At 40.3% G+C, this 15,762-nt stretch overlaps 1 protein-coding gene across 2 annotated transcripts; it reads left to right on the top strand.

Annotated features, from left to right (window-relative positions):
• Nucleotides 1-6,936: 6,936 nt before the first annotated feature.
• Nucleotides 6,937-9,877, top strand: LOC127763789 (transcription factor PCF6-like). 2 transcript variants are annotated; one of them, XM_052288591.1, is made up of 2 exons: nucleotides 6,937-7,263; nucleotides 8,530-9,877. In XM_052288591.1, the coding sequence occupies exon 2, from the start codon at nucleotides 8,590-8,592 to the stop codon at nucleotides 9,511-9,513; it is 924 nt and encodes a 307-aa protein (XP_052144551.1). In that variant the 5' UTR covers nucleotides 6,937-7,263; nucleotides 8,530-8,589; the 3' UTR covers nucleotides 9,514-9,877. The 2 variants fall into 2 exon arrangements, with proteins under 2 accessions (XP_052144551.1, XP_052144544.1); XM_052288584.1 differs by having other exon boundaries at nucleotides 6,945-7,263; nucleotides 8,526-9,877.
• The last annotated feature ends 5,885 nt before the right edge of the window (nucleotides 9,878-15,762 follow it).

Below are 15,762 nucleotides of genomic sequence, written 5' to 3'. Positions count from 1 at the left end.
GTGGAAACACTACCAAACTCTCCTCTTTTAAACATGATCGATGAAGATTCACACGCATTATTATTTTTGAACAGTATTAGAGCATCTGAAGCTCTGAACATGTATGGTTCATCTTCATCCGTAGCAAATGCATGCACAGGAGTTCAGCTACTTCCTTATTTACACCGTTCCTAGCTGTTTGAAGCTGCAAATCCGGGGTTGGCCTGTATAGTACTACACATATACACCACTTGGTGTCCATTAATGTCGAAGCATGCGTGGCCCATTTGTCTCCGACCATGCATGCATGGGTACTAACCGTGCTAGCAGAGGTAGATTAATGGAAAGGCCAGTATATATAGCAGAGTGTGCGTACACATGATCAGACAGAATGAATGCGTGGTCGGTCTCGACGCTGTGTGTAGATCCTTTCAAAGTTAGAAATTTGGGTTGAAATTGGTATGGTGTACTGACTGAAAAGTTATGTATAACATGTTGATGTGATGGAAAAAGTTGGAAGTTTTGATCTAAAGACAGCCGGAGCTTAATTTGCATGCTCTTCGCTGTCACACTACTACACGTACGACCTCGCTGAACAACCTTAGAACTGCATGTGATGAATATCTAGCGAGCCATCATGCCAGTACTGTGTACCGTAGCCTGAATATATGCATGCATGCATGCCTGACGAGCTGAGTGATCGATCGATGGCAGCACGTTGCTGACAGCAAGCATGCATAGACGAGATGCAGGCATGTGTGATAGATCGAGGCGCTAGCTGCCGCGGTGATAGCGTGCATACATGCATGCAGTAGTGCAGAGTGCATGATCGAGGTACTCACTCCGTTTCAAAGGCCAATATGAACATTTTCAGGATTTAAACTTTATTACCACACAATAGCATTTTCTAACACCTAAGACATTAATTCCAATATACAAGATGATATAATCGAGGGAAACCAAGCAAATCAAAATTTAAATTTTAACCATTAAGATGACTAATATAGTACATTTTAAGCTTTACCTACGCTAAACAATATAGAGGTGTTTATATTTAGAAACGGAGGGAATATAAGCATTTATAGGATATATATAAATTTTGTAAATACTATTAAGTATTTTTGAAACATTAATTTCAATGCACGGGATTCTAAGCATTTTTTAACTAACAAAATACAAGTGTTCTTAGGGGTGTTTATGAGGGAACTTAGGCAATTCAATTTTCTTTAACGAATCAGCACAGACCGTGCCAATTTCATTAAATATAGAGGGAGTAAAAATTTATGTACACGAAGTGAAAAAAATATGAGTTGTACAAAGATATGCTAGGGCATCATCAATGATTAAGGTCGCTAAAGGAATAAGGTGGGAACCAATAGTCTTTTCTTGATCTTGAGCTAGGACCCACTGATAAAAAAAAACTCTATTCAGTAGAAATAAAAGAGCATCATACATGTTGCAAAGGCGTGAACTATTTTTTTTTATTTTTTATGATCTAACCTTAAGCTTAAGATTGCCCATAGCAATATTCCTTGCTTTGCTACTCTCCTAATAATGCATAAAGGTAGAACAAAAATACTACTTTATTCCTGAAGGTTACTTTGCATCCAGTATTAGCCTGCAACATTATAGATGCCCTATGACTCTTGCTTTATGGTATTAGCTGCGCTAGCCGATCTTTACACCAACGAGCACCCAAGTTTTCCCTTCTTCCTTGATTTTGGCTAGAAGCGATAGCACAAACAACCTCTTTTGCTAAAAAAATTCTCTTGTTTCACTCTTTCCAGATTTTTAGCAACCTTATCATGTTTGTCTTTAAATTTGTTCAACGCGGTGACTGAATATTTTCCTTTATCCTTAATTTTTGGCAACCTAAGGATGCTTTATGTTTTGAAACGTTGGGAGCAGTAGCTACTCCCTGATCCCATAAAAAACCAAACTAATATCGGATGTGACACATTCTAATACTACGAACTTAGATATACATATGTTCAGATTTATCGTGCTATAATATGTCACATCCGGTTCTAGATTCGTTTTTTGTAGGACAGATGGAGTACGTAGCATGCAGGATGCAGCCAAGAGAACCCATCCGTGGCCATCGCTAGATCTATCCATTAATCCATGCATGGATCGATCGATCGATCGATCGATTGTGCAGAGGCTGCAGACATGCGTACGATGGCAGAAGGACACCCAAATTAATTAAGCTCGCGCGCGCGATCGATCGACGATCGATCGCTATAGCTACTAGCTATGTGGATGAGAGCAGAAATCGATAATTAATTATGACAATTACTACTGGGCCGGCGACGAACAGACACAGAGAACCACGCATATCTGCAGCTCGATCGATCACACTGATCTGCATCTGCATCGATCGCGATCAATCGATCGATCGGCGGACGGCGTACTGCCACCTGCTGCTGATCGAACTGCTGATATATGCGAGGCCATTGCGCCTACGTACGCGACGGCATCTCATGCGTCGTCTTGGCTGGCCTCAGCTCAAATGGGGCGGGAGCTACTGTCTTGGCCTCAGGCCCTCAGCTGAAATGGGGCGGGAGCTACTGCTAGCTGTGAGGGTAGTAGCTTGATTGCTGCTACGGATAGTTCAGATGATATTGAGACTGGCAGCCATGCATGCTGCTGCTCTGCTCCCTGCATGCATGCCCAAGGGCTGCATACCCCTGCATGCCTGGCCGGCCTGTATACATCGATCTATCCATATACTACATGCATTTCCATTTCAGCTTGGTTTCCAGGGGCAGCAGGCAGGAGAGGGAGGCTGCTGGCTGCTGCTGCAGCTAGCGCCACTGCACTGCACACACAAACTTAAAGGTGGCCTTTCATTCATTGCCCCTCGCTAGTGGCCGCTGTCCCCAACACTGCTCCTCTGCCTGCCTCCATCCTCCCCCCCCCCCCCCCCCCCTCACCACACACACACAACCACAGGACCACCTCTTCGATCTCTCTCCCTCCTTTTTCAGCTGCACCAGCCGCAACTCTCTCCTCTCTCTCTCTCTCTCACCGAGCTGCATTGCCGCAGTGGTCACTGCTCAGATCAGAGCGGTGAAGCATGCAATTACTGGCTGACTAGCTAGCTGCTGAAACGAGCTCAAAAGGAAAGAGCTGAGCTGAGCTGAGCTGAGCTGAGCCGGGCGCGCGGGCGAGGCAGCATATGCATGCATGTTTTGTATGATGGGCAATGAAACACTGCAGGGGCAGGCACTAGCTACTTGCTTGACTGTGCCTGCTCACAGGCAGCTAGCTGTGCGAGCCTCCATGTCTTCTAGTGTGCCTCAGCGAGGAACAGAGATATGGATATTACTCGTAAAGAGATTGGTCCTAGAAACAGATCGATCTGCATGCATGCCTTTCAAACCCCAAAACAATTGTTTGCTTGGGTTGCAACCATATGGTGGAAAGCTGTCATATATGCTAGTATTGCTCATGTATGTTTTTCTCACATTTGCAGCAGGATATCGCAGGTGTTTCCATGGCCAATTTCTGTGTGTTTCCTACAGCAATTATGGACTTACAGCAGGTGTACATGTGCGTGACCCAGTTCTTTTTTAATTCCATCACCACCGCCCTCTTCTTATATTCATCCATCCATCCATTCATTCCTGTGCTTGCTATCCATTGGGGACCTTCAGTTAGTTTGGGCCCTCTGAATGAGTTGTCCCAAGGAACAATCTATAATGATGTTCTGATGACTGCCACTGCATGTTGTGGTGTGTGTTTGTCGCCTTGATGTGTCTGTGCATGCTAGTAGTAGTAGTATATTGCAATAAACCTTTTGCACACAAGAAAGGGGAGAATGCTCTGAGGCGAGACATGGATGATACTCCTACCGAGGAGGATCATATTCATAGGTTTTGTGCGGTGCAGTGTGTGTAGCGCCTGCTGCAAGCAGGCATGTATCAAGATGCAAGATATGGCATGCAAGATGCTTTGCACTTTTTTACTGTATCTGGGATGATACTATATACTCGTACTATGCATGATCGATTCTCGCATCGCATGCATGCATGAGCATGACTTTGCCAATGGGATGTCAGTGATATATGCATGGTAGCTCATCGCTTCTGGGTATTATGCTGCAGTGATGCAGCCTTGCTTGCACGGCCCAATGCAACGGAAAGATCGCTGCAGAATATACTCTCTCCGTCCTAAAAGAATTTCTATCCTGGCTACGAATCTGAACACACAATATGTCCAGGTTTCTAAGTTAAGATTGATTTTTTATTGGATATATCATTGATCTCCTTTCACATACTCCTACCTACTCCTGAACAGGCACAATTAAAAATGGTGAGAAAGAAAGGGCAAGATCGCAAGAGGAAATGTCAATTAACTAAATAAATAAATATATAATCATCAGTGTCATATTGTGTGTGTATGTGTGTAAGAGAAAGATAAGGGGGAGCCGGGGAGGCACAGGTGAGAACTGAGAACTATGCTCGATCTTTGAGAACGTGAGAAACATTGCAAATGATACACTGCTGATTCTGATGGGTATCATCGTCACTGGGTGGTAGCTACTATTCATATGGCCACCGTATAAAGCAGCTAGCTAGGGAACATTGTTCTGATTTATGACATGCACCAGCTAGCTAGCTAGACTGATATTTACTCCATCCATATATGTTTTCTTCATCCATCCTAAGATATAAAGCTGCTCCCTCTATCCGTGAATATAAGAGATTATACTTTTTTTTAAGAATTAAGGAAGTAAGAAAAGGACATGTGATGAGATAAAATGTGATGTGTGAAAGAATAAAGTAGTACTCTCTCCGTCCCTTAATATAAAATCCCTTATATTATGGGACAGAGGGAGTATAAAAATTAGTAGGTGGGAGAATAAATTAGTATAAAAGTAGATGGTAGATGAATAAATTAGTACAAAAATTGGAGAACATAATACTGTCTTGGAATTCTAAAACCCCTTATATTTTGGGATAAATTTGATAAAAAAATCTCTTATATTCATGTATGGAGGGAGTATACCTCTGCAGCTCAATATACACATATATTTCGTAAGTACATATAACATCTCTCTAAAAGTGTTATATATAAAAGTTTGATTTATTTTAAATAAAGCAATAATAATATTGTACGCTTATTGAGGATCCATTCAAAATTCATCCTTTTGTGTCGAAATGACTTCAATTATATTTACTCCTCCGCTTCATATTATTTATTGTTTTAGCTTTGTCCTAAGTCAAATATTCCTAAGTACTTTAGCTATATATTAATTTTAGATATTCATATAGTTTATAATATATGAATTATTTATGTTATGAAAGTATTTATCATGGTGAACCTAAAACAATACTAAATTTTATAAATGTTAAAGTATATAATTTTCTAAAAAAAGGGTCAAAGTTAGTAATATTTGGCATATAGAACAAAGCTAAAAACAACAAATAATTTGAAACGGATGGCATAAAGTATTTTTAAGGCAAATTATTGGGTAATTAAAAATAGTTTGACTTAACATAACGGGAGAGATATTAATTATTAATTAGGATAGCTTGAGCCAGCATTATGTATTTGATACTGCTAATTAGCTAGAGCAATGAACAATCAAAATCAAACAACTGAACTGACCTATTGCTGACAGTTTTCTGTGAGCATGAGAAGATGATACTAATCCCAAATCCTTTTCCTTTTCATAGAAATGATCTTATCTGATTATTTCTCCCTTTTTTGGGTCCAAATTTATGTCTTTACTGAGGATAAAAGTAGGTGTGGTCCTGCTAGCTACTAGTTGATGCTCAAAAGATGGATGGTCCCTAGACTAAACTAGCCTCCTAGATTTCGATGTTGAAAGATTTGTAAAGGTACTGTATTTTAGTGGGAAGAAGAATATTATTCAACAATCTAACAAAATTCAAAATCAAGTATACATACTACCTGCCACTAAATGTTGATTTTTTTAGAGAAGGGTATTTTTACCCGGCCTCTAAATCCAAGCGGATATATGCAGCCTTTTTAATTTAGAAACTTAGCCCTCAAATAATCCAATCTAAAATTTGCTTCTACGAAAATTTGAACTCAGCATCTTGAAGTGCTACTTAGGTCACTGCAACCACTAGATTACGTGCCCTTTCACACCAAATGTTTTGATATATAACATCTAAGGATCTTCCTTTTTGCAAACAACTCTCATCAGCTTTCAAGACCATACTAATTCAAAGAAAAACAATTAAAATTCCAGCTGATATAGCTATACTCATGGAACACTAAAAACTCTTTAATTAGTTCAACCTAATTAATTCACCAGACGAAGTTAGTGTAATCCGAGGAATAGAAGGTGTTCTATGAAATTAAGAAGCATATCTAGGCATTGGCATCCTTGTATCTTGCTAATCTAACCCCATGTTAATGCTAGTAGCACTTTGATTTGTTGTCCACTGCACACAGGGGGTGCTAGTTGATTAATTAGGTCAAGCGTAGTTTATTTCATCGTTTGTTTGATGGCTTATATATCAACCGCAATAAAATTTAAATTTTAAAAATTATTTTTAAGTTGATTTAAGTTTTTTTACTATAGTTTATTTTCCAGCGTTGTCTTTAAATTGTTAATTAGGAAAGTTATAAATTGTTTTCCCTCAAAATAATAGTTATAAAGAGTTTTCTCTTAAAAAATAGTTATAAATAGTTTTATCTATAAACTATTTTTTATTGCCTAGTCATAGATCGAGCAAACGATGCATGAGAGGTTTAGCCAGGTCAAGTGTACATATGTAAATTTAGGAAAGCATGTATATGCCCGTATATACACTCCGCTAACATATGGCATTGAGCTTAATAAGCTTATCAGCTCGCCAGGTCAGCTCCGATCCTCTGCTGGCCAAATTGCCAATATACGATCTATACGATCGATCGATCAGGGAGAGTGAAGTGAGCCGGGGGAGCAACAAGGGAGAGAGCATATGGTGGTAAAAGGACAGTGACGCGACAGCGACGACGCTGATCATTTATTCCTCAGTGTAAATACCCACCACAAAGCTTCACAGGTCGTCTTCCACATCCTTCTCTCCGACGACGCTACCTAGCTAAGCTGCTGCTCTGTAGCTGGCAGGCTAGGGTTTACGCTAGCTGATCGGAGCTACCACCAACGCCGGTGGTTGGTAGCTCGGCGGCGGCGGGATCTTCTTCTTGCTCGGGTTAATTGGCGAGCTATATATATATCTAGCTCACCGGCGGGAAGGGGAAATCTCGGCTGACTTGAAGGGATCGGAGGAGGCCATATATATGCATGGCTGAGTTCTTGTAAGTGTTTCTCTCTCTGAATACATCTGGAGCCGGTTTGGGTGTTTGATTTGTTAATTCTTGGCGATTATTCTATGGATTTGGGGATCACAAAATTATGTGTGTGTGCCTTTTGAGAGTTTTTAATCTCCCCAGCTTTCCGTGGTCCTTGATTAGGATTTTATGCTGTGGATCTGAGCCCAGATTTGTTAATTCTTCTTCAATTATTTTCTGTGAGACTGTACAATTCCCTCTTGGATTTCTTTCGTACCTGAGTTCCATTTCTTTTTCCATGGAAGGTTTCTTCTCTGAACCTGCAGTACTGGGTCGCCAACCAAATAATCTTTGTTTCAATTGCACCGGATCGCCTCTCTCTGATCCTTTTGCTTCCGGAACGACCTGGTTGATCGATCTGTCAATTTAATTATCCATTTTGCCCACTGCTCTTCATTTTTTTTCCTTTTTTTTTCCTGAATATAGTGTTCAGTTCTAGGAATCCCCAACTGAGTAAATTAATCCTCTGTCAAGCCTCCAAAAAATTTCACCTTTTTCGCTCGCCACACAAATTTCCTCCCTCGATCGATTGGTTTCAAAGAGCACAATTTAAAAGCTAATGACTGCTACAGTTAAAGACTGGGTGCATGCTGCAGGCCCTGCAGGATTAGCTAGCTAGCAAAAGCTATTCGTCTCGGCATAAAGGCTAGCACTCAATACAAACCCCCCGACCCAGCCTTCTCCTGTTCCTCATTCCCATGGGCAAATAGTGATCCTTTGTACGATCCAATTCATAGCTCTTCTTCCCACCGGCGAGACGAATCATGCATGGCTGCTCGATTCAATCATGGAATCATATCATTCCCACACATAGTGCCACTGCTGATGGCTCGCATGCAGCTCACCCAGCTAGAGCTGCAAGCGCAGCAGGGAAGAGCCGGTCTTTCGATCTCGATCTCGCTACTAGCTACTACCTAGGTAGATCGATTGATAGGAGTAGAGATATAGCTAGCTGTTGCTCGCAAATACGCAGCGAATAAAGCTGGCTCGCTTTCCCCATTCCCCAATGGAACAGTGACACAAGCAGAGAGAGAGAGAGAGAGAGAGAGAGAGAGATAATCCGTCGAGATCGGGTGGTAGACCCTTCCGTGCACAGGAGAGATTTATTTACCCCGGGTTAATTACTAGTAGTGCTGGTTGATTATGGCGCGAAATTTTATGCTAATCAGTCTGCATGCGATGTTACTCCTAATTAATTAGGTGTTGTTGTGTGTGTAATGATTGGGTAGCTAGCTAGCTAGGTGGATCGAGGACTGACGATGGGAGGATGAGCTCGAGGAGGCGTTGATAAGGATGATACTAGGAAGCAACCAAGCGGCCGCCGCCGCGGCTGCGGCGGCTGCGGCGGAGGAGGAGGCGGCGGAGCTAGCGAGGAAGCACACGGCAGCGGTGGCGACGTCGCGGCAATGGTCGGCGCAGACGGAGTCGCGGATCGTGCGCGTGTCGCGGGTGTTCGGCGGCAAGGACCGGCACAGCAAGGTGAAGACGGTGAAGGGGCTGCGCGACCGGCGGGTGCGGCTGTCGGTGCCGACGGCGATCCAGCTGTACGACCTGCAGGACCGGCTGGGGCTCAACCAGCCCAGCAAGGTGGTGGACTGGCTGCTCAACGCGGCGCGCCACGAGATCGACAAGCTGCCGCCGCTGCAGTTCCCGCCGCAGGACCACCTCTGCATGGGACACCACCACCACCTGCCGTCGGCCATGCCGCTGATGCACCACCACGGCCACCACCACCACGCCGACGACGACAAGTACCACGTCGCGGCGGCGGCGGCCGCGCTGGCCGCGGAGAAGGAGGCGGCGGCGGCCGGCGGCGGAGGAGGAGGAGGGGGAGACGACGTCGACGGCGGGGGCGGCGGCGGAGCGGCGCACATAGTGGGGAGGTTCCCCGCCGGTGGCTACCACCGGTTCATGGGGCTGAACAACCCGCTGGGGATGGTCAACAGCGCCGCCGGCGCCGCCATGCCGTTCCACTACGCCGGTGAGTCATGGAATAATGGCAGCGTGCAAGACAGCGGCGCCGGCTCGCCGCAGGTGGCCGCCGCCGCGGCTCACCACTCCTCGCCGTTCCCTTCACTGCTTTCCTTGGCTCCAGGGCCGCATCATCAGCTGGTGTTCTACTCCTCCGAGGCCGAGCAGTTCACAGTAGACAACCTTGGCTCGCAGGGCTTGTCCCTGAGCTCGGCGAGAGCTTTCCATGATCAGACAGGAAGCTAAGCAAGCTCGATCTACACAGTACACACACTGGAACAACACTCTTCGATCGTCGACAAGGTAAGGATCGATGAGCTCTACCAAAAGAACAAATCTAAGCTAGCTAGTGCAAGTGTGTGCATTGCTTTGATCTATGTATTAATTTCTTTCAAGGGAACAATTAAGCTTGTGGGTTAAGATTTAAGAAGGAAGATACTGCCAGCTAGCTGGCTGCTAATTTCTTTTGCTCTGAAACTAGGGCAAGAAATATGCAGGGCTTTGCTGCATATGCCTGTGTGCAATACGGATTTGTTACTTCTTTTTCTATGCAAAGAAGTAATTGATGTATTGGCTTGTGTAATAATTAATAAGTTCTGAATTTTGAACCTTTCAGTTCTGCCTAGCCTTAATTTTCTTTATTTTTTCAAAAGGGAAACTTCTTTGTGTGTGTATTCAGTTTTCTGACGCCGTTGCTGCATCCCAAGCTTCCTGGCTGTACACAAAACATTGGGCAATGAATATCTGGTTGACACACTGCATACTGAGGGAGTATGTCCCTTTTCCCAGTTCATTCTGCGAAATATAAATACACTCCCTGCAAAATACTAATTTCCTTCCAGGTATATGTAGACTGAACCCTGAAGTATACATTATTTATATTCTAAACGTGAAACAAAGAAACTTACAGTGGATATTTCTTAATGTTGGAAAAAATGCTGGTTTCTTATGTGAAGGAAGCATATATATACACATGATTATTTTTCTTAACTGTCCCAATAAATTAAAATGGTATTTCTAAATTATTTCAGAAACATGGAAATAGTATAGTATGCTTTGATGTTTAACCCTATGCTTGAATGTTTTTCGAGGAATTAAAACTTATAAAGGGCTACAACTCACACAAAGTAAACTTATATATATATATATATATATGAGCTTGGGTAATAGTCAATCCATGTGATTCCACAAGGCTATTAATTGCAGTCATAATATACATAATGCAATGAAATATCTATATATGGGTTAATGGATATGTATGAATAATACATACATGCGTCGTCATTGTATTAATTTGAGATCTCTACCAGTACAATTAATCTTACGTGTACACATCTTGTTATTTTGAACGACACATGAGGTCACATATATATAGCTAGATATATACCGTGCCAAAGTAACAAGATAAGGTTCTATCTGCAGGTTAATGTTTATTAACACCCAAACATCTTTACAACTCCTACCTAGCTAAGTTTAACTAGAGAAGGAACCTCTTTACAACTCTTACCCTAGCTAGTTCAGTTTAGAGTTTAGGCCGCTTAGGGACATGGTCCACATGAATATATAGAGTTATGTAAAATAGTAGGCATTCTTCCATGAAACACATTGATAGTACATGCCTACAATTATGAAAACGGCAAGCAGCTCACTGAAGCATGATAGGAAGATAAACATAATCTAGCTAAGCATCATCTTATTGTTGTACGTACGTGCAAGTGTAGCATTATATTGCCTAGTCACAGATAAATTAAGAACTTAATTTAGAAGCTAGTAGCAAAGTAAATTCGAAGAGGATGCTGAAGTACCCAGGAAAAAGTATATTGAGGCTAGGAAAGGATCAGCACAACGTTGCAATTAATTGTGAAATTGTAAAAATGCAGCAAAAATGATTTTCGATCCATTTGTTAATTAGGTCAAAGATACGTATAACCGTACCAACTGATCAAATTGATGATCAGATTGACATGTGAAAAAGGAAGATCAATAAATTATACTCCTAGTATATGTATTGGGGCATATATGTTTTCACTTGATTGATAAGCCGGCTAATCCTATATAGCTTAAGAAATCATCAATTACTATGTTTTCTCATACGTATTATTGTCAAATTAATATATATGTCAATTAAGTTCCCAAATTAACTTTCTCAGTCAAATTGATCTGCTCCTCACTAATTAATTTGCCAATTTGTTATGAAAAAAATGCATATGCTTTACACTTTTCATTTAGTATATAACATGATTAAAGGCAGATTTTACCGAAATAATAAATTAAACTAGGTACAGGAAATCATGACTGACTTGAGTTGATATAAATTCAAATAAGGAAATATTGGTCATGTTTATTTCTTAAAATACGGACATGTTTAAGCAAAGATTGTGCTTATCACATGGAAGATGGAACTTCCTTCAAGAAAAAAATAATTAAACTTAATTAATGGTAGAGCTGAAAATGCTTTTGAAGTTTTATGCGGCTTGATCGATCCCATACAAAAAAAAAGAAAACAATATGATTGTATATATATATATATATATATATATATATATACCATTCTTTCATTAGTCTATATACTATATCTGGTTTCAAATAATTGTCACCTTGAGTCTTCGATCATCAATAAATTTAATTTAATAGTTAGATTATGATGTACAAAAGTTTCATGAATATATTTAGGATGCAACACACTTTGTTCATATGGAATACTTCTAAGCATTTAAAAATTTTCTTAACAAAAGATGAATGGTCAAAGTTTGAAAATGAATACAATGACAAGTATTTGAATACTCATGAAGTATATACTCCCTCCGTCTCAAAATAAGCGCAACCATAAATTTTCGCGTACAATTTTGATCGTCCGTCTTATTTGAAATTTACGATTAGTATTTTTATTGATATTATATTATAAAACATGAACAATACTTTATACGTGACTTATGTTTTTAGTTTTTTTTTCAAAAAAATTTCAAATAAGACGGACGATTAAAGTTGGGCACGGAAACTCATGATTGCGCTTATTTTGGGACGGAAGGAGTATATGGGAAATATATACATTCTTCATTTCATATGAATAGATATGTGCACTTCTGGAAAGTCAAAATGACCTCAGATCCACACCAGTTCTATAAATATAAATATTTATATATAGTAGAAAAGATGCCCGTGCGTTGCAACAGGGGAAGGTTTTTTCATCTTATTATTGTTATACAGTTTAGTTAAGGTGAAATTTACTGTGCGGATTCGCTTGGATATATATATATTTTAAAAAATCATGAGCTACAGTTAGGATCGTCTCAAGTTAGCATGTGAGTTTTTTTTAATGAGATGTCTTATACGACGAATTCTGTATTTTCAAAAGCGAACGAACTTAAAAACCGACTCAAATACGGATATGTATTTCTAAAAGGGAACTTAAAAACCAACTCATACACAGATGATGTACCAAAATACTGGCAAAAATATTTTTAATTTTTATAATAGTAGAGAAGAGTTATACATACTTGTTTTTCGGACAATCCGGTTTTCAGAGCCAGCTAGTACAAAGTATTTCAGAAGTCAAGACCTGTCCTCAGACGACTACACTCATTATATATTTAGTTCGTGCATGCAGAATGCATTTAATTCTAGACGATTGTTGGCGAAAGAAAGACAAACTGAGCAGCTCAAACACTGTTCACACCATACACTCCTACCTGTTGGGACTAGCTAGCTAGTTAGATGGTCACAGCTCACAAAACATAATGGTAAAGTAGCGATGTAAAGAGAGCAGTATTACCGACCAGCTCGCTAGCACATTCAACTCGACCCTGTACTGATCTGTCCTCTATCTCTCTCTCTCTGGTAGATCTCTGACCCGTAAACATCATCCTGCGTCACCCCCACCAGCAACGGGATGCCCAAAGAAAACAACAAAATAAGACACGGTGGACACACTTTGTTGGCGCAGACCCACCAACTAACGCACAGCCAGCTAGCTGCTAGCTTAGCACAAACCTAATTAAGCTAGAGGCTAGTATAGACAACATGCATGCATCAACATAATATGCATATCACTTTTGTAAATGGTAACATGCCTAGATAGCTAGCTTACCTAGCTAGCTAAAAGTACCAATCGTGTAAAAGGAAGATCATCAGCAGAAAGGCATGCACAGTTACACGCAAGAAATTATCTGTTAATCAAATCACGGGTACTGTATATGCATGACAATTACTACACAACCACCTAACATTCTGAACTAAGAATTATCCGCAGCAGCAGAAGCAGTGGTAATATCCTATTCCCTCCGTTTTAAAATGTTTGACACTGTTGATTTTTTAATTTTTTAAGTACGTGTTTGACCATTCGTCTTATTCAAAAAATTTAAGTAATTATTTTTTCTTTTCATATCATTTGATTCATTGTTAAATATACTTTCATGTATACATATAGTTTTGCATATTTCACAATTTTTTTTTGATAAGACGAACAGTCAAACATGTGCTAAAAAGTCAACGGTGTCAAATATTTTGAAACGGAGGGAGTAATTAACTAGTACTATGGATATTCCACAACGATCTGGAGTAGTTGTTTTAGACATATATAGGCTGCTCCAGTCTATATAGGGCCCATTTGGAATGTAATGTATTATATATACAAGAATTTGGATGCATGTCATGCATGGCTAGTTTAATCATACAAGAATTAAACATGAAGAATCGTTTAGGCACTGAAATTTGCAGAAATTCTTAAAGAAAAAGTCTGCACAATTTATCTTAGACACACACACACACACACAGAGATCAGAAAGATCAGAATGCTCTGAAACATCTCAAAGGAAATGAAAATATGAGGTCTCAGCATATGTTTGAAGTCATCCAAAATATGGAGGAAGGAAAGGGATTCCATGGTAATTTTCAATCTAAAAAAATCCGATAATTCAAAAAGGTTCTACAGGAAATATTCTATATACTTTAAGCCTATGAAAAAAACTACACATGCATCTCTTAACAAGTCCTAAAGTTTTAGAAATATAATGTTCCTCATTGTTGGATTACTACTGTGTAATAATGTAAAGTTTTCTAAGAAAAGCTTCTACACACCATTCATTAAATTGAGTGGGTAATACACAAAGACCTAGCTAACCACAAAATTTAACAGTATGGTGTACGTTAAGAAGCAATGGCAACCAACAGACCACAAATAAATTAAAGGAGAAGAGAACAAACCGAACAAGTGAACAACAGCTATAAGATCTCGAGGCACACATCAAAGATCTCCATACTGACCATATATATGTAGCCAAAAATGGAGGCAATGAACAACTCCCACTGTACTCCAAATTAACACCGGAGCAGATCAACATTCTCGACAACTTTGGAGGATTGATTGGTACGACCAGTAAATTATGGTGAAGACACCCTCTCATGCTTTAAGATAATCGGTCCCATATTTGCCAAGCAACCTTGGTGAAAATCATAATTAAGACGTACTATCAACTCGCACTGAAGTTCTTCTTTGAAAATTCTGTCTTACATGTTGAGCCACCAATATCCATGAATGGAGAATCACCATGCGGCATAAGAAAATCATTCCTGAGACAAGAAAGCTAGCCACTGAGATACTAGAATACATTGACAATGTGTATGTATTAGATTAATATTATTCAAGCAAACTTAATTAACCCAACATGACAGTTATTCTTCTTGTTGTCAGTCACCACCAATATTTGACCGATCACTAATTGGTAATTAAGTGAGATTATTAATTAGCAGACCAAACAGCAGCTAAGACCTGCGTATCAGCGGTTCATTCTGCGTGCCATCATCCTACCCATTTGACCAAGAGGAAAGCGAGCATTGCGTACGTGGGGGTCACTATCTCATCTTGCGTGCCGGATCGATCGATTGAGAGCAATATATCAGGGCTAGGTAGATCTTTTTCCCTCCACGTACGCACCTTTGCCAAAGCTGAACCCAAATCCCAAAGCGACCTTTCTTTTGTGCACTGATCTAACAAGCTATAGCTACTCGATCATCTGCACGTATATGTGCTTCTCTGCTTATTTGGGGAAAAAAGACGCTGTTCCCCTGCCTTAGCAGCTGCTACTACTAGCTAGTAGAGCCGAAAACATTTCCTGACAAAAACCCTTCCAAACAACTCCTGCTGTCTACCGTGGACAAGACCCTGCAGAGTCAAAGACAAGCTAAGAGTAATTAGGACTTTGTTTCAAAAAGAAAGCCAGGGTTTTGAAGATACTACTTCGTAATTACTAGGACTTGAGCCTTAGGAGTTAGGCTTTAGCTCCATAATCCTATTTACATGCTATAAAAAATACTATACAATAATTCAAAACATAAATTAAGAAGTAGCTACCAAGGGCACATTAGCTCTGCTCTAGGTTCAGCTCTACACCCCTGAATAAAACATGAATATCTGCAAAGACATTGCCCAGCTGAGAAAAGACAGCCTTTTGGTTGATTTGTATATGTACACATGTATGTACAGAGGCATATATATAC

This window comes from Oryza glaberrima, chromosome 1 (assembly GCF_000147395.1).
Source record: "Oryza glaberrima chromosome 1, OglaRS2, whole genome shotgun sequence".
NCBI lineage: Eukaryota > Viridiplantae > Streptophyta > Magnoliopsida > Poales > Poaceae > Oryza > Oryza glaberrima.
Note: the sequence above shows the minus strand (reverse complement) of the source record. Positions and strands in the feature narration are given on the sequence as shown.

What these genes read in the sequence shown, in the direction of transcription:
- LOC127763789 (XM_052288591.1), top strand. Translation starts at nt 8,590, where the DNA reads ATGATACTAGGAAGCAACCAAGCGGCCGCCGCCGCGGCTGCGGCGGCT.